Genomic DNA, 27815 nt, shown 5'->3' with positions numbered 1-27815 from the left:
CACACACACACACACACCTGAGATCAACCCGTCACGTCAACAAGTCACACACACAGAGTTTCCTCACATGCTTCCTCATCATTTACTCAATCTGAAATTGTATTTCAGTGTCAACCAAGTCAATGGCAGCATGTAAAGACCTTTATTGTTCTCTTAATTGTCCTGAGATTATGCAAATATACTGTGTTTCAGTGTCTTTTGAAAAGGCTGATGGTCTTACTGTGAGAACTACACTGCATTTCAGGTGTAAAACACAATGATCTAGACTGGAGCCACATCACAGTTCATTATCTTTGAAACCAAACAGGTTAGATGACAGAGAAAACTGGAATGACATAAAAAAACAACCAACGCCATTATGTCATCTTGTAGGACAGGTTTAACACTCCAAGAAAGAAACAACAGTCTTTACATCTGTCCAATCAGAGGTAGTGCTTTGTGTGGGATTAATCACTAATGCTTATTTTAGTACACATATCATAAAAATAGATTGATTAAAAATGTATCTGTAAAAATTATTTGTTATTAGCTTTGCGAAACTCTTTGGTTGCCAAAAATTGATTTATTTTCAGAAGCGGGGAGATGGTGAACGGGGATCCGCCGGTTCTTGTGGATCTATGGATTACTTGCTTTCTTGTAACGCATGTGTGCCACTTTTCATCTGGGAGTCACTTTCCTTTAGGAAATTAAGGAGGAAATGCCATTTAGTTGCAGTTTAATCTTGAAGCATTATACTATGCATTAAATAATTATGCAAATGTAATAAGTAATCAGCCTACATCCTCTTAAAGGGACATACCCTGCTTGTTTGGCTGCCCTCCTGGCTATGGGTGGAGGTTTGGTGAGTGGCGGCCATTGCCGTGGTTATTTTGGAGGTGACAACCAGCATCACAGTTTGTGGGGCACTGAGATTTCATTGGGCTGACAGATTTCTTGGCAGAGCTTTCCAAACTTGCCACCATTTCCTGAGATTCAGCCAGCAGACGCTGTAAACGGCTTGTGGACGAGCTGCAGCCATCCTGCGTGAGATGAAAATATACATGCCATAAATACAGAGGTCGATTACATGGATACTTTTCATTTAAATATGCCTAAATCATGCATGTGATCAGCTAAGGAGAAATAAAGATCCTATTTAATATGGCTATAATAATAACTATTATTATTATTATTATTCATCAAAATACTATTTTTATTTTATTATTAAATTATAAACATGAAATTGATAAAGAAATATATTACTATAGCAATACTATTGTACCAGTAAAAAAATTTTATTTAATAATAATTACTATTATTAATCAAATTTTTAATTTTATTCTTACTTGCATTATAAAAGTCAAATCAAAGAAATATAGTTATTGCAATAAACTATTGTACTGTACACAATTAGTATTTATTATTACTACTACTAATTATTATTATTATTATTTTATTATTTAAATTATAAAAATTAAATAAAAGTTTATATTTAAAATATATTATTGCAATACTATTGAACTGTAAAAAATTATTATTTATTAATTATTATTAATCAATTTTATTTATTGTATTATTTACATTCTAAAAATTAAATAAAAAATAAAATTTCAATAAACTTGTACTGTACATAATTAGTAATTCTTAATAATAATAATAATTATTATTATTCAGAATATATTTTTATTATCAAATAATAAGATGATAATGATAATAAAATATGATAATGATCAAATAAAAATATAATTAATAATAATAATAATCATTATTTTTATTATTACAATTAATAAATACTAATTATGTACAGTACAGTACTTTATCGCAATTATAAAATATTTCTTTGATTTTAATTTTTATAATTTAAAAGAAATGTATTACTATTGCAGTAATACTATTGTACTGTCAAAAAGATTATTTAATATTATAATAACAATAATAATTATTATTATTATTTTACAGGACAAATAAATGCAATTTAAATGTATATGATAATGCAGCAATTTTCTTTCCTCTGATTTATGCATGACAACTCATGGTTTCAGGTTGTAAAATATGAAAATCCATATAAACTAGGAACAATCATATCCCTGATAAAAACAATATATGTAGAGTGTTTGTTAAGATGTGGTGGGCTACCTCATTGCCACAGAGTTCAATGCTTATTGTAGAATCGGGTAAACTGACAGAGCTCCGCCTACTTTGGTGACAGGAGGAGGGACAGTCCAGGTGAAGGCTCAGATCTGCTGCGCTAGTTAACAAAGAGAAAAGCACGATTATTATCAGGCCAACAACATTAGCATTGTTTTTAAGTACAGAATATTTTTTTATGTTTATTGCAAAATATGCATATATATATATATATATACTCGACTGTATTACGTAATTCGCAGTGCTTCATGTGAGTGGGTGGTGCTAAAGAGTTCTTTTGGCATGATTTGCTTGTTTTGATTTTCTGATTGGTGGAGATTTTTTGCAGATTCATGGGTAATGTAGTTTCTCACCAGGATTACACTGTTAAAGTGATTATTTTATTAATAAGTTTAAATAATAAATATATAAAGCATATGCCATCAATTAACAGTTTTTTTTTTTATTAAAGGTTTAAAAGTTATCTTCAAAGATCAATTCCTCTATGGAGAAAACTAATGGAATTTTTACATTGGGAAACCGACTGTTGCATTATATTCAGTTTTGTGCTGCTGGAGGCACATAAAATACACATTTCACCTTTAATAAAGGAACCAAAAAGGAAAAATTATACAAACATTCCTACATGCCACTAGCAACCCCAAGGTCATGTGTTTGATTCCCAGGGAATGCATGAACTGATGAAATCAAATGTATACCTAAATGCAATGTAATTCCCTTTGGATAAAAGCATCTGCCAAACGTATGAATCTTTTATCCTTAACACAAGCAACTTTACATTCGGATTCTGTGGAAATCTGCAGATCTGTCTATGTAGGCCTACTTATGACTATAATCTAACTCACAAGATAAAGCTAGTGAATCCTACCAAGAGAATCTTGGATTGATATCCAGATCGACAACACAGACAGGAGTGCCTGTCTCCGCATCATAGTCAATGACAGCCATTAAATCCAGGTTAACAGCATTATCACAGCAGAGAGCTAGAGGAGCGCACTGGGATGACAACTCAAGCACAGTTGTTCGCTCTTTCCTTCATTTCTTTCTTGGGCGACTCTTGTTCATTGACATCACACCGGTTAGTTGTACAGGTGTTGTTAACACAGTTGGCGCCTGAGCAACTTCCCTCTACGGCTGACTGTTCTGCGACTTCATGGTTTGTGGCGCTCAAAGTTGCACCAAAGTCAGTCTGCGTTTCCATTTCGACACAAGGATGCTGCGTTAAAACCGATGGGGCATTTTTGCTTGTGCTGTGGCACAGGGTGGACATTAGCCCTGTTTCTAGTTCTGTCCCTTGATGATCACTGTATTCTAGCACATGACTGGCTCCTAAACCAGAATCAGCCCTACGAACACAACAACATTCATAACTCAAGACGTCGGGACCAGGGTTATTATCCTTAATCCTTTTTGTAAAATGAAATAAAACTAAATATAAAAATATATTAATTGAAAAGCTTAAAAATTAGTCATGGCAATCAACTGAAATAAGTTGATATTTATAATATTGGTAACAACTATAATAGTATATAAAAATACTAAATTAGCGGTTTGTAATACACTGCACATTGTAGATGCCCACCTCTCACGTGACCTTTGACCCTCATGATGTCGGAGTGCCTCTCTGGCGCTTCTCCAAGTTCAGCTTCAGCAGCTGGAGGTCATTCTGTTGGTTTTCACACACCTGTCACAAATACATGCATTAATCATTACACTATCCTTCTATTCATTATGTTCTAACTAGGTTTGAAGGAAATCATAACCAATTAGAACACATCTGATGGTGTAGATACTGTAATGATGAGCAGGATTATGGACCAATGAGATTTCATGGAGGGCGGGGCTACCTAGTCTAATGTGATTAAAAAAAAAAAAAAAAAAAAAAAAAAAAAACTGACCAATTGTAGTCTTGACACAACTATATTTTAAACACCAGATATGCTGATTGGTTGGGTCAAGCTAAACATAAAATAACTAATTTATATATATAAAATAGCTAATAGAAAAATATAGCTGCAAGCAGCAATTATCAGGGTTCAAGCGCTTCAAGGCCTTAAGGACATGCGTAAAAAGGTATTATGTTTTCTTTAGTAAGCCTGAAACCATCTAGATCATAGATGGAAAAACAGACAATTTACTAAGGAAATATGTTTTAAAGCTTTTTCAGTTATCGAGGTTGAGCTAAAAACCTAGGACTAGTTAGCGAAAGTAATGGCCCGATTTCTTTCCAGTTTCTCACAGGCCTCTAGGGCCGCGAGTCAAACAGGCCCAGCAAGTTTCGCCTCTGATTGGCCTCCATTACCTTGTCCGACAGCCGCTTAAACTTCATGTTTTTCGAGATACGCGGAAATGTCCTGGTAGACAATCGTGGCACGTTGGACAAAGACACCGCATGCCAGTTATCAATCAGTCAGTCAGTTTTTTCATTTTATAGCACCACCAAGTACATAGGTCCAATTGGGCGAAAAACCACAACTAGTTCGTAAAAAGTAGGTTTTTCGGAAAATCCAAAATACCCAAAGATTTCGCCAAATTTGCTCAAATTTCTGAATCCGAGATGCACGTTTTGTTCGTCTTGAGCTAAGAATTCCAACTCTATAAGACACTTGAGCCTGCAATAAACGGTTTAGGAGTGATGAGCCGTTACGTACTTTTGATCACAGTAGCGCCACCATCGGGCCAATTGGGGCGAGCCTTGGTGACGCTGTAGACAGTGTGAGTACTACCATCCCTCAAAGTTTCAAGTCTCTATGACTTACGGTTTGGTCTGCCTGATCACTTTTAGGGGAGAATACTGATCCTCGGAAATTCTTACAATTACAATAAATGGCTAGTCCATAAAAATATCTATTTTATTATTTATGTAATGATGTCACAGGTGTATGTTTGTAGACTAAATAATGGCTTTGATCAAGAATCAAGGACCGGAACTATCCGTTTTATAATTCATTTTTAAAAACACAGAAAAACATTACAGTTTGTTTCAAACTGATAAAAGATTACTTGTGCTGTTTTAGAAAAGATCACGACCAAGTTAAGTGAGCGAGTCATGGAAAAGGAATGCAGGAAGTCTTAGATGCATGCTGACAAACCGGAAAAACCACTCCAGAAGAACAAATGGGAAGGAGAGAGATTTCTAAAAATGAATGCTGCCCTGACATTGGACAATAAAAAAGAGGGAGTTTTGAAAAAGCATTACCTGCCGCAGACAGACCAGCTCAGATTCAGCTCGAGCTTGCTTTGATCGGGAAAGTTCAAGTAATTCATCCCTCCAGCTTTTATCTTCATCTGGACAACAGACACAACAACCTCCATTCAGTTAAAAACATATGCATATAAGCATAAATCATGAAACGAAAATAAAATATTTTTTCGGCACCAATTAAGTGTTGTGTTTAGGCATTATTGCTGTTTATTATCATTGTTTTATTGGCAGGATTTCAACAGATGCACTCTTTAGCTCTGTTCCGAACCATTTGAAAACATTTTTAAAAAGATTTACATCAACAATATTTTCTTTTTAAGGCATTAATAACATGGTCTTAAAGGATTCGTTCAGTTTCAAATAAAAATTCCATGATAATTTACTCACCCTCATGTCATCCAAGATGTTTATGTCTTTCTTTCTTCAGTCGAAAAGAAGTTAAGGTTTTTGATGAAAACATTCCTGTATTTTTCTCCATATAGTGGACTTCACTGGACTCCAAACGGTTGAAAGTCAAAATGTCAGTTTAAGTGCAGCTTCAAAGAGCTCTACATGATCCCAGACGAGGAATAAGGGTCTTATCTAGAGAAACAATCGGCCATTTTCTAAATAATAAAAAAAAAAATATATATATGTAATTTTTACCATAAACGCTCGTCTTGAACTAGTCAGTCTTCTTCTCTATTGGGAATTCCAGCAGTGCTGCCAGTTTACTCCTAAGTAGTATTTACTGCCCATCCACAGGTTGGCAAAGATTGAACTAATTGTTATATACTTGCACTAGCATATTGTAGCCATGGACAATTTAGTTCAAACTTTGACCTGAGGTCAGGGCAGTAATACGCTTAGCAGTGTCTACACTGCTAGAATTCTAATAGAGAAGAAGAAGAGAGCTAGTTCAAGATGAGCATTTATGGTTAAAAGTATATAATTTTTTTAAATTTTTTTAGAAAATGGACAGCATCATTAAAACACTAGATAAGACCCTTATTCCTCAGCTGGGATCATTGTGAAGCCCTTTAAAGCTGCACTGAAACTGTAATTGTTGACCTGGAAACCATTTGGCAGTCCATTGAAGTCCACTTTAAGGAGAATAATCCTGGAATGTTTTCATCTAAAACCTTAATTTCTTTTCAACTGAAGAAAGAAAAGACATGAACTATCTTGGACCACATGAGGGTGAGTCATTCCTATCAGGAGATTTTAATTTGAAAGTGAACTAAGGTCCTTTAAGTGTTTGTAAACAAAAACACATTTACTGACAAACAGTCTGAAACCGTCAATAACCATTAGGAAAGGCTAATACATTTTCAGTAATTTTACAATAATTGATTATTAACAGTCATGCACAGTTACTTTGAAACTCTGAAATTATAGCAGAGACCTGCTGTCTATTGTCTACATACAGTAGCTACCATCTAAAACAAGGTTTCCATTGGCACCGATAGCCTAGTGGTTAGTGCACCAACATATGGCGCAAATGCGTTCACGGCAAACCGAGTTCGATTCCCGTCTCGAGGTCCTTTGCCGATCCTGCCCCCCTCTCTCTGCCCAATGCTTTCCTGTCTGCTCTCTACTGTCCTCTCCAAATAAAAGCACAAAAAGCCCATAAATATTTATGTGTATATATATATATATATATATATATATATATATATATATATAAACAAGGTTTCCCAAAAGTTAATAAAAAGCTAATAATTAATTAATCAATCATAAATATGTAAAATTAAAATTAAAAAATAATTTTAAAATAAAAACAACTCAAAATAAATCACTTAATTACATTTTTAATTTTAAAAATAAAATATTTAATGCTTTTAAATATATTTAAGAAGATGAGATATTTTATTTGTTTACATGCAAGCCATGTGACTACAATAATTTTGAATAATTTTCAAGTAAATTGAATTTTTTAATGAAACTATTTTCTATCAATATCTTTCAGTGCTAAACAAAAATATTTATTTTTACTCGCATCAAAATGCGTTGCATTCTGGGACTGCCTGATCTGTGATCTGATCTGATACATGCCGTGTTTCCTTAGAATTTGGCCAAAATCAAGTATTATGCCTGCACAATTTAGCTGCCCACTATTGGAACTGTGTCCCGAAACATGCCTATGATGCTGTCTAGGTAGTCACTAGAGTTTGAAACAGAGCCTATATTACACTATTAACACATAACAGTAGTGACATACTTATCCTCTGAAGTTCAACGGCAGTGACCTCTTTCTTCAGCAGTTGGTTTTCCTGCTTTAAGCGGATGAGTTCTTCTCTCTGGCTGTTGTTCTCAATGGTTTTTTCCTGAAGCTCATCTGAGAAAAAAATAAAAAATAAAATGAAACATACCAACAGCATCCAGCACCTTTATTTTTCTTATAACCGATTTACAGTAAGCAAGAGAGAGAAGAAAGCATGGTAGGATTCCCAGAGAACACCAATTCATGACTCTGAGATTGTTAAATAACACTATCTACCTTTAAGTTGTGTGTTTTCATGTCTGCTCTTTCTGAATCGGTGTTTGTGTTCCTCCATTTCTCGCAGCGTTTTGCTCTCACGTGTTCGCAGCTCTTCAAGTGATTTCTCTAGGTCACAAAGACGACCAGACAGCTCTAAAATGTGATTTGTGGCCTCAATCACATCTTTATCCTGATAAAAAAATAAATAAAATCAGGCACTTAGATCAATGTGTCTGATTCAAAGGATATAAGATAAAGGATTTGTGTGTGAGTGTTCGAGTTTCTGCTACCTTCAGCTTGAGCATGGAGCTGAGCTCTTCCTCGCGCACCTGCAGCTGCCCCACCTGTGATGACAGGATCAGGACTGTGGAGTTCAGACTCTGGTTCCTCTCCTATGAGTGTCATTTCATTGATACAAGACAGAAGACAATCATGTGAGAAGATGCAATCAGGATATGGGACATGCTAAGCTAAAGGCTCGGCCTTAAAGGGTTAGTTCACCAAAATTTTTTATTTCTGCCATTAATTGTTCCACACCCGTAAGACTTTTGTTCATCTTCAGAACACAAATTAAGATCATTTTGACAAAATCCGAGAGGTATATGACTCCTCCATAGACAGCAATTTAATGCCTCGTTTCCACTGAGCGGTACGGTTCGGTACGGTACGGTACACATTTTTTGCCGTTTCCATTGTCAAAAGTTGTGAATGGTACCCTAATTCCGAACCATACCGTACCACTTTTTTGGGACCCTTTCGTTGGGGTACCAAGCACAACAGTACCGTACCAAAAGGGTGGAGCTACACTCTGCAGAACGTTGATTGGTTGACAGAGAATCATCACTTGCGCGTGCTACAAGGAGAATAACAACACAAGAGGCGCTACACACAAATGTGGTCCAGGCAACGCGTGCATTTATTATCTTCACTTCATGTAGGTTATATAACAAAACAAAATATAAAACACAACCCTGCCTCTTTTCGTTTTTATTTAAAAAATATTAAACCTATTAATGTGAGGTTCAGGCAATATGTGCATGTATTCTGATTATCTTCACTGTATGTAGCCTATAATAAAATAAGACAAAACAACCTTCTCTTTTTGTTAAAAGTCAGTTTTAATTATCAATAATAACCATTATAAAAGTATAAGTATAAAATATGAGAAGCTATAGGCTACAATAAGAAATAAAGACAAGCAAATAATTCAGTTAAACGTAGCGCACGAAGTACAACGGTAAAATTAAATAAATATATAGTTATGAAACTTTACTTTGCCCTCAGCCAAAACGATTTGCCCGGGAACAAATTATAAATTCATGAGACCAAAGATTGCCCGTTATACAGAAGATGAATGATATCTCGTTTTTAACCACTACAGAAAGATCTGAGCCAGCGGCGAATGTCAGAAGGACTAGCCGAGGTACAGCTGCTCTCGGCCGGGTACATTAACACTGAGCGCCCGGTGATTGCCTGGATCTCACAACTCCGACAACGTCAGATCAAATTTTCAAATAGGCGCTATCTTTATAAATAAACCACAGAATTGCGATTTAAACAACTACATTCTCGCCTGAAAAACTTTTAAAACTACATTTCATGATACAATAAAATAGTTTTTAAATTACGCGGGTTTTCTCCTCCGCTCTCCGCTTACTGGTAGGTGCTGCTGCATAGACGTCTGAACTTTGCGTACTTGGTATTCTGAAATGCTGAATGTTGGTGTGCAGAAAGCAAAGCTCGTCTTCTTGTGACAGACAGCTTCAAGCCGAGAAGCAAGAACAAGATCTGCTGTATGTCCTCCATTGTTGTTTACTATATCGTTTTCTTCTTCGCGCGAGAATGACGTTGCTTACTATTTTCCGGCTACACCACGCCTATCAAGTAAGGGTACTGTTGGCAGTGGAAACGCAAGCCTGATCAGGGTGTACCGTTCCGAACCGTACCGAACTGTACCGAACCGAACCGTACCGCTCAGTGGAAACGAGGCATAAATTACCACTTTCAAGGCCCAGAAAGATACTAAAGACATCGTAAAAATAAGCTCAGATTTCGCTGTACCTTTCTCGGATTTCATCAAAAATATCTTACTTTGTGTTCTGAAGACGAATGAAGGTCTTACGGGTGTGGAACGATATGAGGGTGAGTAATTAATGACAGAATTCTGATTTTTGGGTGAACTAACACTTTAAAAAAAGATTTGAACTTCACCTCCAAGTCCTGCTCATGTCTGCTGGTGTTCATCTGTCTCTGGCTCAGCTCGTGTAGTTGCTGTTGGGTGCTGTTGAGCTCTCTGTGTGAGTCTTTCTCTCTCGTTTCCGCCAACTTCGTCCGCCTACTGAGAGTTCTGATCACCTCATTACGCTTCTCCAGCTCATCTAGGTAACCACGAACAGTCAAATACAATATACAGGTGGAGAAATGACTTTTAAATGATACTTTTATTCAGCAAGGATGGACAAAAATGATCTAAAGTAATAGAGGCATGACATTTATAATGTCACAAAAAATTCTATGTTAAATAAATGCTGTTCTTTTGAACTTTCCATTCATCAAAGAATCCTGAAAAAAATGTATCACAGTTTCCACAAAAATATGAAGCAGCACAACTGTTTTCAACATTGAAAATAATCAGAAATGTTAAGATATTAAGATATTTTTGATAAAATCCAATGGCTCAGTGAGGCCTCCATTGCCAGCAATATAATCAACACTTTACAGGTCCAGAAAGGTACTAAAGACATATTTAATACAAAAGTCAAAGTCATGAAAAAGTCAAAGAAACACTTATGACGTAACATTTACTGAAATCACGTGACTTTGGCAGCTTGAAACACGCTCCGAACCACTGATTCGAAACAAAAGATTCGTAAAGCTTCATGAAACAGTGTGTTGAAATCACCCATCACTAGATATTGTTGAATAAAGTCATTATTTTGTTTTTTTGGCACACAAAAAATATTCTCATCGCTTTCATAATCATTAAGGTTGAACCACTGTAGTCACATGAACTGTTTTAAATATGTCTTTAGTAGCTTTCTGGTCATTGAAAGTGTTAATTATTTTACTGTCAATAGAGGCCTCACTAAGCAATCGGATTTTATCAAAAATATCTTAATTTGTGCTTTGAAGATGAACAAAGGTCTTACAGGTGTGGAAAGACATGAGGGTGAGTAATTAATGACAGAATTTTCATTTTTGGGTGAACTAACCCTTTAATACAGAGGTCTTAAAGGTACAGTACCAAAAACAAGGAGAGAAAAAAAAATGAAATGGTCATTTAAAACTACATAAGTGTTTTTGGTGCAAAATTATACACTGGATTCACTGTCACCTTCCAGTCGGGTACATCTCTGTTCCAGGATCAGCACTCTCTGACGGTCCTGCTCCCAGGACAGCAGCTGCTTGTGATGGGCGGCTGCCATGACATTGAGCTCCTGGTCGCGGTCCTTTAATTCTGCTATGAGAAGCTGCAGCTCCAGCCGCTGCCTCTGCATGGTGGAGGCCTCCAACCCATTATCTGGTGTCTAATAACGTCACAAAAATGAGCCAGTACTTAATTAATAAGCCACAAATCCATCCAAACCAGTTTTAAAATGAAACGGGAATTATCAAGCAATAAGCAGCAAATGTGGGAAATCATTTTAAGCCATTTCAAACAAAATGTGTTACTGTACCTGGAAATTCTGCGTTAATGAAAAAGAGGACGTTGGTTTTGAGAGATCATGCAAACTCAGCGCTGCTGGTCTCGTTCTGGTGTAGGAAACATCTGGGGTCTCGTTAGCAGCAAAAAGATTCTAAAGAAATGAGTATCATAACAAGAGCATCGAATCTCTGTAAAGTTGTAAAGTTGAATTTGAAATGCAACTGCTCAACAAGAAATCCCAATTACAATAAATACAAAGAACATTTACACATTGCAATATAGAAACAATCTACAATGTGCAATGTTAAAGGGTTAGTTCACCCAAAAATGAAAATAATGTCATTTATTACTCACCCTCATGTTGTTCCACACCTGTAAGACCTTCGTTCATCTTCAGAACACAAATTAAGATATTGTTGATGAAATCCGATGGCTCAGTGAGGCCTCTATTGAGAGCAAAGCAATTCAAACTCTCAAGATCCATAAAGGCACTCAAAACATATTTAAATCAGTTCATGTGAGTTCAGTGGTTCAATATTAATATTATAAAGCGACGAGAATACTTTTTATACACCAAAAAAAAACAAAATAATGACTTTTCAACAATATCTATATGGGCTAATTTCAAAACACTGCTTCTGAGCTTTATGAATCTTTTGTTTCGAATAAGTGATTCGGATATCCTATCAAACAGTTTAACTGCTGAAATCATGTGACTGGCGGTCTGAATCACTGATTCGATTCGTAAAGCTCTGAAGCAGCGTTTTGAAATCGGCCCATCACTATATTGTTGAAAAGTCTTTATTTTGTTTTTTTGGTGCACAAAAAGTATTCTCGTCGCTTTATAATATTAATATAGAACCACTGAACTCACATGAACTGCTTCACATATGATTGTAGTAGCTTTATGGATCTTGAGAGTTTGAATGACTTTGCTCTCAATAGAGGCCATAGGATTTCATCAAAAATATCTTCATTTGTGTTCTGAAGATGAACGAAGGTACTACGTGCTGTAGAACGGCATGAGGGTGAGTAATACATTACATTATTTTCATTTTTGGGTGAATTAACCCTTTAACAATGCAAACAGAATGTAAAATACACATTAAAAGTGTAAAAAATATGCAAGATTTACAATAAAAGTTGGGGAAACTACTTTAGAGTTTTTTTCCCATAATATAGGCCACTACTCATTTTTAATTATCTCTAATTTCCACATTTTAGAATAATCATAAATGCATCAAAACAATGAAATAACACAAATGCAAGGGAAACATATAGTGACTAAAAATGTCCAACAAATGAATACATATTATTTTAGCTTTTTCAAAGCTGACATCCGTTGTCTATATTCATTCTGTACACCCTCTCGACCAACATCATGGGATGCTTTTAAAATAGGATTGAAGGAGTTCAGGTGGTCCTTCACTATACACCCACCTCATCCAATAATGAGTGATACTGTACATAAAACAATTTAAAAAACAACCAACCAACCTTTTTTACAGGAGTACTGTGCCAGGGCTCCTCTGGATATCCTGTAAAATCATTAAGTTACTTAATGTAATCTAATAATCATCATGTTTTGAAATTCACTATTGTTTGCATGACGTTTATCACCTTTTGATATCGAAAAACTTCCAGTTTTAGAGTTTCTTCTGTCTTGTAAACCCTCCATCATCACATCTCACACTGGACAAACTAATAACACTGACAGATATCTCAAATTACATCTAACTTCACTTTAAATGAACAAAACATCAGCGTCAAAATCATGCCGATGCACAATATCACAGAGTTCAGTCTAATTGTTTTTAAAGATCCATAATTTAAGTGTAAACAAGACACTCGAGATTAAAAATAAACAAATAAATGTAATTTAAACATTTTAATTCCTAATACAGACCACGATTAATTTATAAAAATTAACAAAAAAAAAATGTTTAGTCAAAAAATTTAACTCAGAATCACTTTGAAATGTATATGTGACAAGACGCGGGTGATTATGTTCAGAATTCTCAAACTGCATGTTGTGATCTGCGCTGAACGAGGTGACCACCGCGATGCCTGGTTTAAAAGATTCCTTCAAAAATAACTTTATACGTATTAATTTTATGAAATTACATAAAATGGCTTATCAAAACAATATCTTGCATATATTAAAATTATTTATTCACTATAACCCTAAAACACCCCACCACGAAGTGTGTGCGCAATACGGCATAGGCACAAACGCAGTTGTTGCTGTGCCTCAGAGAGGCGTTGTCAGGACCCAAAGCCAAATCAGACAGTGAAGGTGTGCTGAGCAACAGTCAGTGAAACTCTTTCACCCTTTAAAGAACATCCGCACGAGTTAATGTAATAATGATCAAGGTGTTACTCAAAAGCAAGTTGTACTGAGATTATACCGACGGGGTATGTATGAGCTTGAGCGCGTGGCGGCTGTAGGAGAGCTGTGATTAGCAGTGGTGGCTAATGAATGGGAGCTCAGTGGTGTGGATGGATGATCATTGTGCGGAGGCTTCATGATTTAAGTCACTGTCAGTGGCTCTAAATGATTTTAAAACTATATCTGCATGCGTTTATTAGTGTAATAAGAAGAAGCTTTGATCAGACCCATTGCATCTGATCTGAGTTTGCTGGATAGTATCTCTGAAGCACCACTAGGGTGCTGCTATTACATGACATTTTATATGTTTACATGCGCTTGAATGCTTTTTGTGTGATATTATGAACCAAAATAGGATGTTTTGAGAGTTTAATGAATTTAAAACTATTATAAGATTTACCCAAGGTTGATAAATAGTGCATATGTGGAAGATCTCTCTGCTGTCAAATGGGCCTTTTGTAATTTAGATGGACAGATATGCTCTTTTTTTGGTTATGGCAGGTTTTACTTTAAACCCAACAGCTTATGCCTGATGTGTAGTTAGTTATATCTGTTGTAAATTAAGTATAATCATCATTAGACAGACCACATTTCTGTATGCATAATGAAGGCACCATATTGTTGGTTTTGACCATTTTTTTGCAAACTAAACACTTTCCTCAAGCTGTATGTGATGAGTATGTGTTTTTCTGTCTTTCTTAGAATTTAAGCTATCATCATGTATCAGTTTGTTGGTCACTGTGCATCAGCTGGTTGAGTTATGTGAAATAACCCTTCTGTATGGTTTGTGCAGATTCATGTAATATGGCTACTACTGAGAATGCAGAGTCAGGTTTACCAGAAAATAAAGGGGATCGGGCCGACCCAGATGCAAAATACCCACTGAAAGTTCTCTACTGTGGAGGTAAGAAAATACATAATACCGGTATTTTGGGAAAATGCACTGCATTTAAAATGCTAATTTTTAAATTAAATGTTACTCTCTTAAAGGGATAGTTCACCCAAAATGTAAAATTATCCCATAATTTATTCATCCTCAAGCCATTCTAGGTGTATATGACTTTCTTCATGTTATATTATATAACATCCTGGCTCTTCCAAAGCTTTATAATTGCATTAAATAGTGCCTAAGTTTTTGAAGCTCAAAAAAGTGCATCCATCCATCCATCCATCCATCATAGAAGTAATTCATACGACTCCAGTGGGTTAATAAAGACCTTCAGAAGCAAAGCGATGGGATTTTGAAAGGAAAAAATATCTATATTTAAACTTTATAAATGATAATCACTGGCTTCTGGCTAGTGATCGACCGATTATTGGTGGTGGTTTTTTTTTTTTTAGAACCGATACCGATAATTTGTGTTTATGCAAACCATTTTATTTATAACAATCACTCCCTCCTTGCATAGAAAACAAATCTTATTTAAAAAGCATCAGCAGCAACAATAGGCAACAATAAGCAAAATCAATGTAGAATGTGTAATGTTTTCAAATGGAGCAAATAAATTAAAGACAGGAGTCATATCAACTTTGTAGAAATGCAATACTTCATTTTAAACTACAGTTTTAGTAGATTTATAAGCTGTTTAATAGGCTAAAGAGTGAAGAATAATTTGCTGGATTATGTTAAATAACTGAATAATCTGTGGAATATTGGAATATAACAAACAAAACATCGTATTTTATTGCATTTCTCAACTGGTATGTTATATCAGAATTATTAATAATATTTTTGTCCTTCTAGATCATGAAATATCTGCTGACAAAGCGCTGGCGCTGTTTATGCATTTATGCAGAACTATACTCAAACTGTGATCGCTCAGAGATAATAAATAATTTTCATAGAGTCGTGTTTATTTGGATGTTTATGAATGATTAATGGTTATATAGTAAATGTTTATATATTTATGGTGTTTTAACAAGATTCACTCATTTAAAAGTTACATGCGGTGGCCGTGGAGCATTTCCTGAGCATCAACCCGCTGAGTGAACAGCAAAATGCAGATGACTTCAGGAGACTAATGATGAGCACAGACAACAGAGAGAGAATTAAATTCAGCACTTTTATTTCCAACATGTGCTCATTCATGGCTGTATTATTTAATTCATGCAAAGCTATATCTGTATTGGGTGAGGACTTGATGGATTATCTTACGTGAATCTGTGAGCTTGTCTCTATTTCTTAGAGACGAGCTGCATAAACTAGCTACATTTCAGGCATTAATGTAACACATCTAATTTGTGCATTAATGGCTGTTATGTTAAATAAAGTTTACTAATTACAGCAAAGCAGGTAAGTATACTTTACATGTGCACACCGTTGTCTCGTCTCCCTTCAGATGCGCTGTAATGGCGATCCTGCACGCAATTCTCAAAACACCCACAAGATGGCGGTGTTTATCGGTAAATCCGATATTACAAAACCGATCTGATTATGATAAAATGCTTAAATATTGGGGAAAATATCGGTAAATCGTTATATCTCTAAAAAATGTCTATATTTAAAACTTTATAAACTGTAATCGCTGGCTTCTGGCAACGGTGGTGCACGAGTCTAGATAAAACAAATGAATGTTCAATTATTCACTTAGTCTATTATTATTATTATTATTTATTAACAGTCAATCAAGTGTAAGAAATTACGTTCAGTTGGTTTTATTATGCACTAATTTAATTTCTTACGCATTATATAGCAAGCTATGCATATTTTAAATGAATATTCATATATACTCAAGATAATCAACTGACAGTTTGTGGAGACCCGATTTCGAGGGAGGACCCGATTTGTCATGACACTCGTAAATGCGCATATGGCCGTTGTACTTGGAGCTTCAAAAACTCGGGCACTTTTCAGTGCCATTACAATTATTGGGTGAACTATTCCTTTAATATTTTGGTTTCACAACGGTGTAATTTCTGTCTTCTTTTACTTGCAGTGTGTTCCCTGCCTGTAGAGGTGAGTACATAACACGTTAAAAATGATGACTTATTTTTTATTACTTCATTCTTGACGTAAAGTTTTTAGAAATTATTCTGTGAAATCTTCATACGAGTATGTTGGTAGGAAGTGAATTAATAAAACATTTCTGCTTCGCTCTGCTAGTACTGTGAGTACATGCCTGAGCCAGCCAAATGCAAACAGTGGCTTGAGAAGAACTTTCCTGATGTGTTTGCAAAACTGACTCTTGGTAAGTCGATTTTCTTTCACAGCAATCTCTGAGTGTATTCTTTTTCATATTGGACATTGAGGGATATTTGGTCTGCATCTTTATGACATGCACTGCTGTATCAGTTTGCCAGTATTTTGACAACTGAAGTCACTGCTGTTGTGTAGGTACAGCACCCAAACAGGAAACAAAAGGAGGAGGAGGAGGAGGAGGTGGCGGCGGTGGAGAGGCGCCCCCTGCAGGAGAGGAAGAGGAGAAGAAGAAACAGAAGAGAGGTTAGACATTTATTTTTATATATAGACATCTATAAACATAAGCATTTGCATGTGCTCATGATGGTGCTCCCAAGTTTGAATCTGCATTATTTTTTGGATCCACATTCAGAACTTAATCTCTTAACTGTTCAATTAAAACATTTATTAAGCCACGTTTCCGCTGCAGGAACTAGGGACTTTGGGGTGGTACTTGGTGTGGCAGGGACCAGGGTCGAAATGAAGTTCCCGGTAAAAAATTTGCCCCCTCAGAAAGTCCCTGCTCACGATGTAGTCCTTTTTCAAAGTTTAGGAACTTTCAGGGGTGGGACTTGGGTGCTGAACATACTGATTGAGTTCACGCAGCATTTTATTTCAACCACCATTTTTAAAACGTCTGTTGCAGTTACAGTGCGTGCAATAAGAGTTGTTTGCTCTTCGATTCAACAATGGAGTTGAAAAAATACGACGATGGGCCGACGACAAGGTTCAGGCTTTATTAAGCTTACATGCGGAGGACGAAATCCAGCGGGAACTGGAAAGTCGCGCGCAGTCCCATGTCACTTGCCTAATCTTCACGGTATTTTAGACCGCAATGGAAACCCAGACAGCAACAGGTCTGGGGGAAAAAAAAGTTCCTGAGACAAATTGTTCCAAGTAATTTTGGGGGAAACGAGGCTATAGAATTTTTTTTTAAAGTGTATTTTGGTTTTATGTCATTGATTATAGATATGATCTTCATTACTAGGCTACTTTTAATTTTTATGTCAAGATTAATTCAAGCATATCTCAGTGTTATTTTAGTATTATTTATATACGATTTATGGATTTTTTTTTTTGATATATATTTTCAGTTTACTTTTAGATTAAGTACGTCATTTTGCAATTATTATTTTTTAATTTCTATTTATTTTTATTTCATTTTTAGTACTTAAACTAAACTTAAAACATTTCTAAATCAGTTTTTCAACTAATTAATATATTAATATTTATTTCAATTACTGAAAATAGTTTTTAATAGCAAAAGCAACACTGGCATTTGGCATGATTTTTTTTTTTTCTGGCTATGAAAGTCTTTATTATTATTTTTTGTTCCCTTTGCAAGGTGGAAGAGGTCAAATCAAACAGAAAAAGAAGACCGTCCCTCAAAAAGTCACGATAGCAAAAATCCCAAGAGCTAAAAAGAAATACGTCACGAGGGTGTGTGGCTTGGCCACTTTCGGTAAGGCTGTGATTGTAGCAAATAGTCTGTCTTAATGTTTGTCATGTATTTTTACCCTGTGGTAACATGTTATTCTGTGGTCCACATCAGACATCGACCTTAAGGAGGCGCAGAGGTTTTTTGCTCAGAAATTCTCCTGCGGTGCCTCAGTGACAGCAGATGATGAAATCATCATTCAGGGAGACTTTACAGATGACATCATCGACGTCATCCAGGAAAAGTGGCCTGAGGTGAGCAAACATCCCAGCGTTAAATCCGACCAGATGAACCATCATCGCAGCTTTTCTTGACATATTCTCTAACCCGACAGGTGGATGACGACAGCATTGACGATCTTGGAGAGGTCAAAAAGTGAAGCCCCATATGCACTTTTACTGAAACTGATGCGACGTGACACAGCAAACCTGGCCAAATGTACACATCGACATAAAGCCCTTTTATATCTATTTTATTTACTGTATAGAATTTCCATGGACTCGGCTTCATCCTTGGGGTTTTTCAGTTCTTGATAGCTGCTTTGTCACTAGGTTGGTTGCCAAATGTCTGGAATGATGTGACTCAAAGCATTTCACACATGCAAACAATAGACTAATAAATTTCGGTCTCATTCGACACACTTCTGTTGTGTATCGTTTCTTTTATCATCGCATCCAATGCAACACTGTGGCCTTTAGTTTGATTTATAAATGCATTTTGAAACTGTATTCATATGTCATGTTTGCTAAAAAATAATAATAATTTACTCACCCTCATATTCCAAACCCATTAGACTTTCTGCAAAACACAAAATGGAGATCATTTAAGGAATATCCAGTAGGGTGAATTCAATACAATGTCAGTACACTGTGTGTTACAATTGTGACTTACTTTACTGTTTCATTAAACACCCAAAAGTGTCTGCAAAATATCCATGTGGCTTGCTGATCATTTCCCAAGTGCTCCAATCGGTTCTGTTGAAAAACAATGTGATGTTTAAGCCATAGTACAGAAAAATCACAGCGGCTGCCATTTCTCTTCTTCGCTTTAGTCCAGTAGGTGGTGAAAATCCTTTTATGTTTGCCAACATCCATTTAAAATGTCAAAAATGCCATATATAACACACGCTGAACCAAAGTTCTAACACGCACATATAACTCCTATACTCCTCCAATGCTACTAGTGCACAGCTGGTACAGTAAGCAGTTCAAAGACCCCCGCTGATTAGATTCATACACTCCTGCTCAGTCTGACGGACTCTCAAATCCTCTGGTACCAATTTATTCACAATGTTCTCCATTGGGAGCAGGTCCTTCAGCGCAACGGCCCCTAGATGCTGGAACCCTCTCCCCCTGCATCTCCATAAAATCTCCTGCCTTCACAACTAAACAGAAAACATTTGTTTTCTTGGTGATGTTGAAATGTTCTGTCTGAAATTTTGCCTTGTTTTGTTTCATTTGTTGTTGTTTATTCTGCTTATTTTCTTAAATTTCTAGTATCTATGTCATGTACTTTCTCTTTTTATTTCTCTTCTAGTTGTTGCAGTTTTCCTGTTCTTGGGTTTGTAAAAGGTGCTATATATATATATATATATATATAATTATTATTAAGTATAATTAAACCAGATATGAGAGATCAGTTGATCTAATAAAAAAAATTATTTGGTTGGTGAATTTTTGGATGCATAGCAAACAATTTTTATCTTTTCCCTACTAAAAGCCTTCAAAAGAACAAAACCTATTTTGCATTTAAGATTTTTATGAAAAAAATGTCAATAATGGCCCTCACAAATTTCAGTAGCATATTGTAATGCAAAAAAATCTTGGTTCTTATTATAATATGAAAAAATATATATTTAAAAATAAATATATATTTTATTTAAAATATATATTTAAAAATGTTTAAAATACATATTTAAAAATAAAATCCCTTGTTATATTTCGCCCCCCAAAATAAAAAGAGCTACATTTACTTACAATAATGTCAGTAATGGCCCTCACAAATTTCAGTAGCATACTGTAATGTGAAAAAAAATGTTCTCATTACTATATCAAAAAAATATGTTTCAAGTACATTTGTAAAGAACAATTGTGTACATCATGATAGTATTTGTACTTTAGTATCTGCTTATTTTATAAAATATTTGCTTTTTTATAAAAATTGTCATTAATGTTACAATGCAAAAAAAAAAAAAAAAAAACCTTTCTAATCATAAAAGTTATTTTTATTTTAAAAATATATATAATAATTTTGAATTTTAAAAAAAATATAACCTGGACATTTCTTTGCGAGATTCATCCAAACACTTCCATCAGGAAAAACAAAACGTGCAAAATCATGTTCAACAAAAACAAAAAGTTCTTTGTTAATTGTATTGTTCAGTTTTTCATTGTATGCCCAAGTGTAAAGTATCCTACACATAATCACTTTAATGGTGCTTTTGGAGAGTCCCAACTTGCAGCGCGATGTGATTATTAAATTCATAAGAGGCAAAAATTCCTCTCGAGACCATTTACCCATCACACCTGGGTTTTTTGTTGTCCATGTGCATGCTTACAGCTACACCATTCGCATGTGAGCAAACATCTTAAGAACAAGTCTCACGGGAATCATTGCCATATGAGGCGAAACAGTGAAAAGATCTGAAGTTCTCCGACTTTTGTCTAGTTTCACAGCAGCATCATAATCATGAACAACACCTCAGTGTGCTGCACTTATGAAACACCCATGCTGGACCAATACCTTCCCCCTGTAATGTTCACGGAATTCATATTGGGCCTTATGGGGAATGTCCTCGCCCTCTCGATGTTCTTCTACCACAGGGACACCTGGAAGCCCAATTCTATTTATCTTGCCCATCTAGCTCTGGCGGACTCATTGGTCCTTTTCTGCCTTCCATTCAGGGCCGACTACTACCGCAGGGGCAAGAACTGGGTCTACGGAGACGCTTTTTGCCGTATTTTGCTGTTTCTTTTGGCCACCAACAGAGCTGGCGGTATATTCTTCCTCACTGCCGTCGCCGTGGATCGGTACCTGAAGATCGTCCACCCTCTCAACCGCATCAACCGCATGGGTCTGCGCTACGCCCTGTGGGTGTCTCTTGGCCTTTGGGTTCTTATCATAGCCATGACTGCCTACCTGTTAACAGATGAACATTTCTACTATCTAAACAACCACACGCAGTGCGAGAGCTTCAACATCTGCTTTGGGAGTAATTCACGGTTCACCTGGCACAATGTGTTCTACGTTATCCAGTTCTTTGTACCCACGGCCATTGTAATCTACTGCACAACCTGCATTACATGGCAGCTGAAGAGTAAGACGGTGGACAAACAGGGCAAAATAAAGAGGGCGGTGCAGTTTATTTTAGCAGTGGCTGTGGTTTTCATTATATGTTTCTTCCCGAGCAACATCTCACGTATCGCCATGTATGTGCTGAAGCTCTGGTATAATGAGTGCCACTATTTCTTTGAGGCAAATGATGCATTTAAAACCACTGTCTGCTTTACCTACTTCAACAGCGTGCTCAATCCCATCGTCTATTACTTTTCAAGCCCCGCGTTCAGTGGATCCTTTCGGAGAATCTGCATGAAACTTTTAGGAAAGAAAATTGAGGAATAATTATAGTTCTGTGACAATATTCAGGTAGACACTGTCCCTGTCCCAAATCCTAAGATCTCGCAGTTCATCAAAAAGTCCACAGTTTGGCAAAAGTGCTGGTGAGCATGTTACTAAAGCCTAAAATGACACATTGGACACTCTACAGTCTCATGGACTTATACACTTGCACGCAATCACAAAAAAAGTGAACATAAAGGGTGCCGTTTGGGACAGGGCCACAGTGTGGTTTTGACATTATACAGTAGGATATATATTCATTTAAATGTAAACGATGCCTGACAATATATATTCGTGTAACGCATCTATGTGAGACAACCTTCAAAAAATGTACTAACCAAAACGGTACACATTATATATATATGAATTTTTCATCACAATGAAGGAAAAAAAAAAATATATATATATATATTATATATTTATATTATTTCTAAACATTTATTGGATATTTTTCACTGTCTGTTTGGAATACTGACTTGTTTCTGGTTATTCAATGCTCCATAAATATGATTATCACTTTATATAGCCTTTTCAGTGCAGTAAACATATTTATTTGTAATAATCTCCCTAAGCTTATGACTACATTAAAACATTTTCTACTGCATAGGCAAAATAAATCAATAAAGCTTTTAATAAATGTCTTCAATTGCCTTCTTGGTTTTGCTGTGATCTCAGTGTTTTAAACTGCCTTTTTTTTTTGGGGGGGGGGGGGGGGGGGGGGGATATATTATTATATTAGAATATTCTTCTCATTAACTGATGAACCAGTTTCAATTGCATGCTCTTTAGACAGATATCTAACAAAATTGCAAAGAAACTGTTGAATGAACAAACATTTGCAGACATAAAATGACTGTTTATGTTGTACAATTTTGAAATTTGAAAGTCTGGCTTTGATCAAATTTCAGACACTTTTCTGATCTCATGAAGAACAAATTTGTCTCCTATATCCATGATGTATATCTAATCCACAAAGTTTTATGCAGAGTTTGTAATCAGTATGAGTGTATCCATGTCCTACCACTAAAATCCAGAAGAGGGCGTGTCACAGACAGATTATGAGCTTTGAAAGGCTGAGAGCAGGTGGATCCTACAGGGTAATCATGCAATTATGAATTCATGTTAAAGCAGATAACAGAATAGAGAAAGTGTTTCAGAGGAAAACATGAAAAATATATATAATATATTGCAAAAAAAAAAAAAAAAAAAAAAAAAAAAAAAAAAAAAAAAAAAAAAAAAATATATATATTGCAAAACTTGATGTGAGTGTTAAATCTGCATTAAATTTCCTACATCTTTCTGTTTCTCTCCGAAGAACCTGCAAAAAGCATTTTGTATATAAACTATTTTGGATCCAACTTACTTCATTGGAGAAATGTACATGTTGTCTTGAGCTGTCTTTTATATAAGGTTTATAAGTTATTGTTAAAGCATAGACAAAGAGATGGACGACGCACCTTCACTCTCTTCCATTGTAGAAAAGTGAAGCCACCAATGTCCCAATATGGCACCGGCATCTTGCGTTGATTTGGGACTGCAGTAGTGAGCGAAGTGGAATCGCAGTATCAAGGTCCCGTCCACACTCCCGCAAAGTAAATCGCAAGCAAGATCGGTTAGTACAGTTTACTGCAGAACAGCCCATTATGTCGCTGTGAAATAAACAGTTATGGAAAATGTAGAAATTAAAGTTATAGCTCCAATCTCCTCCTGAATGCCCCGAAAAAGTATGTTGGTGCCTCAGTTTGCTTAGAGAAGCTGTCAATCTCAGCTGTCAATCATGACGTCACACTCCCGTTTTCATAGCATCAAATAATTAACTAAAACCAACTTAATTTAAAAAAATGAACACTTGAACTTACATCAACGTGATAAAAACTACATAAAATGACAAATCATCTTTGGAAAAAAATTATTTGAAGAGTAATTTAATTGTTTAGTTTGTCTCATGTCCCATTAGATTACAAGGAGAGAGTGGGGTTTATGACCTATACTGGGACCAGCCACCTGAGGGCGATCAAAACGTTTTGGCTTCACTTTTCAGGACTTGGTTAAAAGTCAGTTCCCTTTCATAGGTTCACTCAACACTGCGTACCATCGCTATGGGAACACCTCCGGTGTGACAAATGTCTGAAGCCCTTATACCATCAGGCCATTTATTGGCACCGCACGAGACGGATGCTTGGGATGACGTTTGCGAGCCGGAGCACATGGAGAGTAAGCAAACGGAATTTTCTCCCTTTCTCTCACTCTCTCCAGGCCACTTAGACGAGCGCTGAATAGACCCAGTTGTCTTTGCTAATGATGATTTGTGGCCTAATCCCAGAAGCTCGTAATTCGATTTATTTGGTTTGTGAACCATTTGATGATGACGTGCTGTCAACAGTGGCCTCTAATTCTGAGGAGCTTATGTGTGATTTGTGCAGTTCTCTCCCTCCAAGTGGACAAGAGAAACGCACTTCCCCATCTTATAACGAGTTGTAGGATATAATAAAATGGGACAGCGAGCCAACTCAAAATCAGGCCCAGTCGAAACTGGATGACCGATTTTTGACTAGCCGCACCCCCTTAAGCCTCTACCCTTCTTCCAAGATCTCCACCAAGAGGTTTCAAAGTTTTGGAAGCAGCCCTTTTCAGCACGTATTACACATCCCATTGTTTCCAATATGGCGGAGCATGGCTACATGGTGATGCTGGAAGAGACTCTGGAAGAGACTCTGAAGGCCCATCTTGCGCCAAATTCGGCTCCAGCTTGTGTAGGATTACTTATGCTTTAGACTGGAAATCCTGCATGGCCGCTGGACATTCCTCATTCTGTGGCTGTGCTCCAAGCTTATTTAGCAGACGTGCTGGATGAAGGAGAAGGCCTGACTCCAGAGCCTGTTAAGGAGCTCAGATGGGCTACTGACTTGGCGCTTAGAGCTACAAAGCATACTGCTCGGGCAATAGGCAGGTCCATGGCGGGAATGGTGACAGTTGAGCACCATCTTTGGCTTACTCTAACTGACATTGTAACGAGGTTAGTAGATATGGGAAGAAGGAGGCGGGAACCGGCGAACATTCAACAAAAGTTTAATTCAAAATAAACAAAGAACAAAACGAAAGTAATGCCGGCAGACCCTCGCGGACGTCTGCCGGCCACACAAACATAATAAAACATAAAATAAAGTCCAGGCCTGGTCCTCTCTCGTCCTCCACGGTCGTCGCTCCTCCTTTTATGCTCCCGGAGCTCCTCCGTGAGGGAATCAAGGCCGGTGCGCCTCCCAGGTGTAGCTCGTTAACTCTCGCGCCACCGGCCTCGCGCCGTTCCCTCACGGCTCTCGCCCGCCCTGGTCGCCACAGACATCAAAGAAAAGGACAAAACGTTTCTTTTAGATACCCCCATGTCCAAGAACAGCCTGTTTGGAGAATCCGTTACTGCTGTGGTGGAAAAATTTCCAGCAGCCAAGCAACAGCCTGCTGTTTTTCGCCAGCTCATCCCACGCAGGTCTAGAGAGGTTGAGCGGCAACCACCTGCAGCTCATTTGTGCTCCTCTTCTCTACAGCATCCCCGTGAGGTGCAGAGGAGTGAGCCATTGCCTATGGAACCCCCTCGCAGGGACTGGGGTCCTAGGTCTCATCCACAGCAATGGAAATGGATAGACCTGAGTTTGACAGCCAAGATCTCTCGTTCTCAGGCCCCCAGGATCTCCTCCTTTCAGCGAGATTCTTCACACAACGGTGTCCTTGGGCAGTCTCAGCTCTGAGTCAGGAGATTGTCACTCCTAGAGAAAGGAACTATAGAAGAAATACCCCCACTCAGATGGAGTTGAGCTTCTACAGCTGTTATTTTGTTGTGACCAAAAAGGATGGTGGTTTGTCACCTAAAACTTGCGCTCAAGAGTGAGCAAATTCAAGATGCTGATGTTAAAGTCCATTTTGTCTAGTATACGAACCAGAGACTGGTTTATGACTATCAATCTAAAGGATGCATACTTCCACATCCAGATAGTCAAGAGACACAGGAAGTTCCTCAGGTTGCTTACAGGGGGAAGGCTTACCAATCCTGTGTTCTTCCATTCAGACTGGCTCTGGCTCCTCGAATGTTCACAAAATGTATGAGCGGCTCTGGCCCCGTTGCAGCTCTAGGGCGTCTGGATTTTGAATTACCTGTACGATTGGCTGATATTAGCTCAATCACAGGATTTGGCGATTCCTCATCGAGACTTGGTACTCGATCATTTGAGGAGCCTAGGATTATGCGTAAACCTGCAAAAGAGTGTACTGCTGCCACATCAGTAAATGACTTTTCTGGGCGTAGGATTCTCGCACAATGCAGGCACATCTGTATGTTCAGTCATTACGGACCTGAGTCAGTTCAGAACAGGGCGTCTAGTCCGCGTAGGTTTATGCCACAGACTGATGGGTCTTATGGCAGCAGCATCCCCTGTGGCTCAATTGGGCCTGCTCCACGAGGCCAGTCAAAAGATATCACCTCATTGCCACCTGTTCCACAGAGTTATGAGACCTTTGCGTACATGGACAACGCTCCATTTCCTTCGCAGAGGAGTCCAGCTGGGGGCATTTTGTCATCGCAAGAGTATCATGACAGACACATCCCTCACAGGCTGGGGGTCTATCATGGATGCCCGACCTTTGGAGCTTGGACATAGGTACATCAGGGCTGGCACATAAATCGTTTGGAGATGCTGGCAGTGTTCCTGGCACTCAAACAGTTCTTACCCTATCTGAGTGGTTATCACATATTGGTCAGGACAGACAACATGACTGTAGTTTCGTACCCGAATCGCCAAGGGGGACTACGTTCTCGCCCTCTGTGCAGACTGGCGAGGCATGTTCTTCTTTGGGTGGAGACCAAATTTCTGTCAGTCAGAGCAATTCATCTCCCAGGTCATCTGAACTCCCAGTACACGTTAATGTGTACTGGGAGTGGACCTACTCTCGAGGCAGGGCCTGGAGCCCAGAGAATGGAGGTTACACCTTCAGGTGGTGAGCCTCAAATGGTTCGGCCGAGTGGAAGTGGACTTGTTTGCTTCGAGCATGACTATGCATTGCCTGCTCTGGTTCTCCCTGTCTCCTCCGTCACCTCTGGGACTGGATGCTCTGGCTCAGGAGTGGCCCAGGACCAGACTTTATGCCTTCCCGCCGATCCGTTTGCACTCAGTGGTTATGCACAGAGTACAGACGGACGAAGTGAAACATTTGTTGCTGGTGGCCCCGTTCTGGCCCACACAGATGTGGTTCTCAAACCTGGTCAGTTTACTAGCCAACCCTCCTTGGGAGATTCCCCTTAGGCACGCCCTGCTAACTCAGGCCCGGGCTATGATTTGGCATCCCGTCTGGATTTATGAAAACTATGGGTGTGGCCCCTGAGCGGAATGCGTTAATATGTACTGGTCTCTCGGCTGAGATTCCCAACACTATTCGTTTTTCGAAGGCAGCAGCCCCTGCCATGGATCCCGGCTCCCAGGTTTTATCTGCTTGAGCGGACGCAGCTTTGAGTGAACCTATGAAAGGGAATGTCTTGGTTACATATGTAACCTTGGTTCCCTGAATAGGGATGAGCCGCTGTATCACCAGCCTTTCCCATACCTTTCGATAAGTGCTTCCTTTGTACAAAGAAATCTGATGAAATCATGCATAGCACGCTGATTTGAGCATACGTGACATATTTCTTGGGGCTGTGCTAAGTGCTACTGGCCAATAAATGGCATGAAGACATTCGTAACACCGGAGGTAGCAACGGTGCGCAGTGT

The 27815-nt window shown here is 37.6% G+C and overlaps 3 protein-coding genes across 5 annotated transcripts; 2 read left to right on the top strand and 1 right to left on the bottom strand.

Annotated features, from left to right (window-relative positions):
- Nucleotides 1–119: 119 nt before the first annotated feature.
- On the bottom strand, nt 120–13477 carry ccdc62 (coiled-coil domain containing 62). The gene is given in 14 exon segments (XM_048181209.1): nt 120–676; nt 800–1019; nt 2116–2227; nt 3710–3759; nt 3761–3811; nt 5327–5415; nt 7533–7649; nt 7812–7983; nt 8084–8185; nt 10005–10171; nt 11128–11320; nt 11471–11590; nt 12937–12977; nt 13060–13477. Coding segments are annotated over 13 exon segments (1470 nt in total). The 5' UTR covers nt 13121–13477; the 3' UTR covers nt 120–676; nt 800–824.
- A 161-nt stretch (nt 13478–13638) lies between these two features.
- denr (density-regulated protein) lies at nt 13639–19084 on the top strand. Of its 3 annotated transcripts, none has more exons than XM_048181213.1 (8): nt 13639–13750; nt 14622–14732; nt 16765–16784; nt 16932–17016; nt 17163–17270; nt 18352–18468; nt 18559–18698; nt 18779–19084. In XM_048181213.1, the coding sequence occupies exons 2-8, from the start codon at nt 14633–14635 to the stop codon at nt 18821–18823; spliced, it is 615 nt and encodes a 204-aa protein (XP_048037170.1). In that variant the 5' UTR covers nt 13639–13750; nt 14622–14632; the 3' UTR covers nt 18824–19084. The 3 variants fall into 3 exon arrangements, with proteins under 3 accessions (XP_048037170.1, XP_048037168.1, XP_048037169.1); XM_048181211.1 differs by having other exon boundaries at nt 13689–13854; XM_048181212.1 differs by having other exon boundaries at nt 13711–13735.
- A 1249-nt stretch (nt 19085–20333) lies between these two features.
- On the top strand, nt 20334–22691 carry LOC125262443 (hydroxycarboxylic acid receptor 2-like). The gene has a single exon (XM_048181210.1). The coding sequence runs from the start codon at nt 21133–21135 to the stop codon at nt 22063–22065; it is 933 nt and encodes a 310-aa protein (XP_048037167.1). The 5' UTR covers nt 20334–21132; the 3' UTR covers nt 22066–22691.
- The last annotated feature ends 5124 nt before the right edge of the window (nt 22692–27815 follow it).

The sequence above is a fragment of the Megalobrama amblycephala genome, linkage group LG2 (genome assembly GCF_018812025.1).
Source record: "Megalobrama amblycephala isolate DHTTF-2021 linkage group LG2, ASM1881202v1, whole genome shotgun sequence".
Classification (NCBI taxonomy): Eukaryota; Metazoa; Chordata; class Actinopteri; order Cypriniformes; family Xenocyprididae; genus Megalobrama; species Megalobrama amblycephala.
This window is presented reverse-complemented; position numbering and strand designations above follow the sequence as displayed.

Excerpts from the sequence above, each read along its gene's own strand:
- denr (XM_048181213.1), top strand. The coding sequence starts at position 14,633 with ATGGCTACTACTGAGAATGCAGAGTCAGGTTTACCAGAAAATAAAGGG. Across the intron at positions 18,469-18,558 it reads GTGTGGCTTGGCCACTTTCG|ACATCGACCTTAAGGAGGCG; the intron begins GTAAGGCTGTGA and ends GGTCCACATCAG. Across the intron at positions 18,699-18,778 it reads TCCAGGAAAAGTGGCCTGAG|GTGGATGACGACAGCATTGA; the intron begins GTGAGCAAACAT and ends CTAACCCGACAG.
- LOC125262443 (XM_048181210.1), top strand. The coding sequence starts at position 21,133 with ATGAACAACACCTCAGTGTGCTGCACTTATGAAACACCCATGCTGGAC.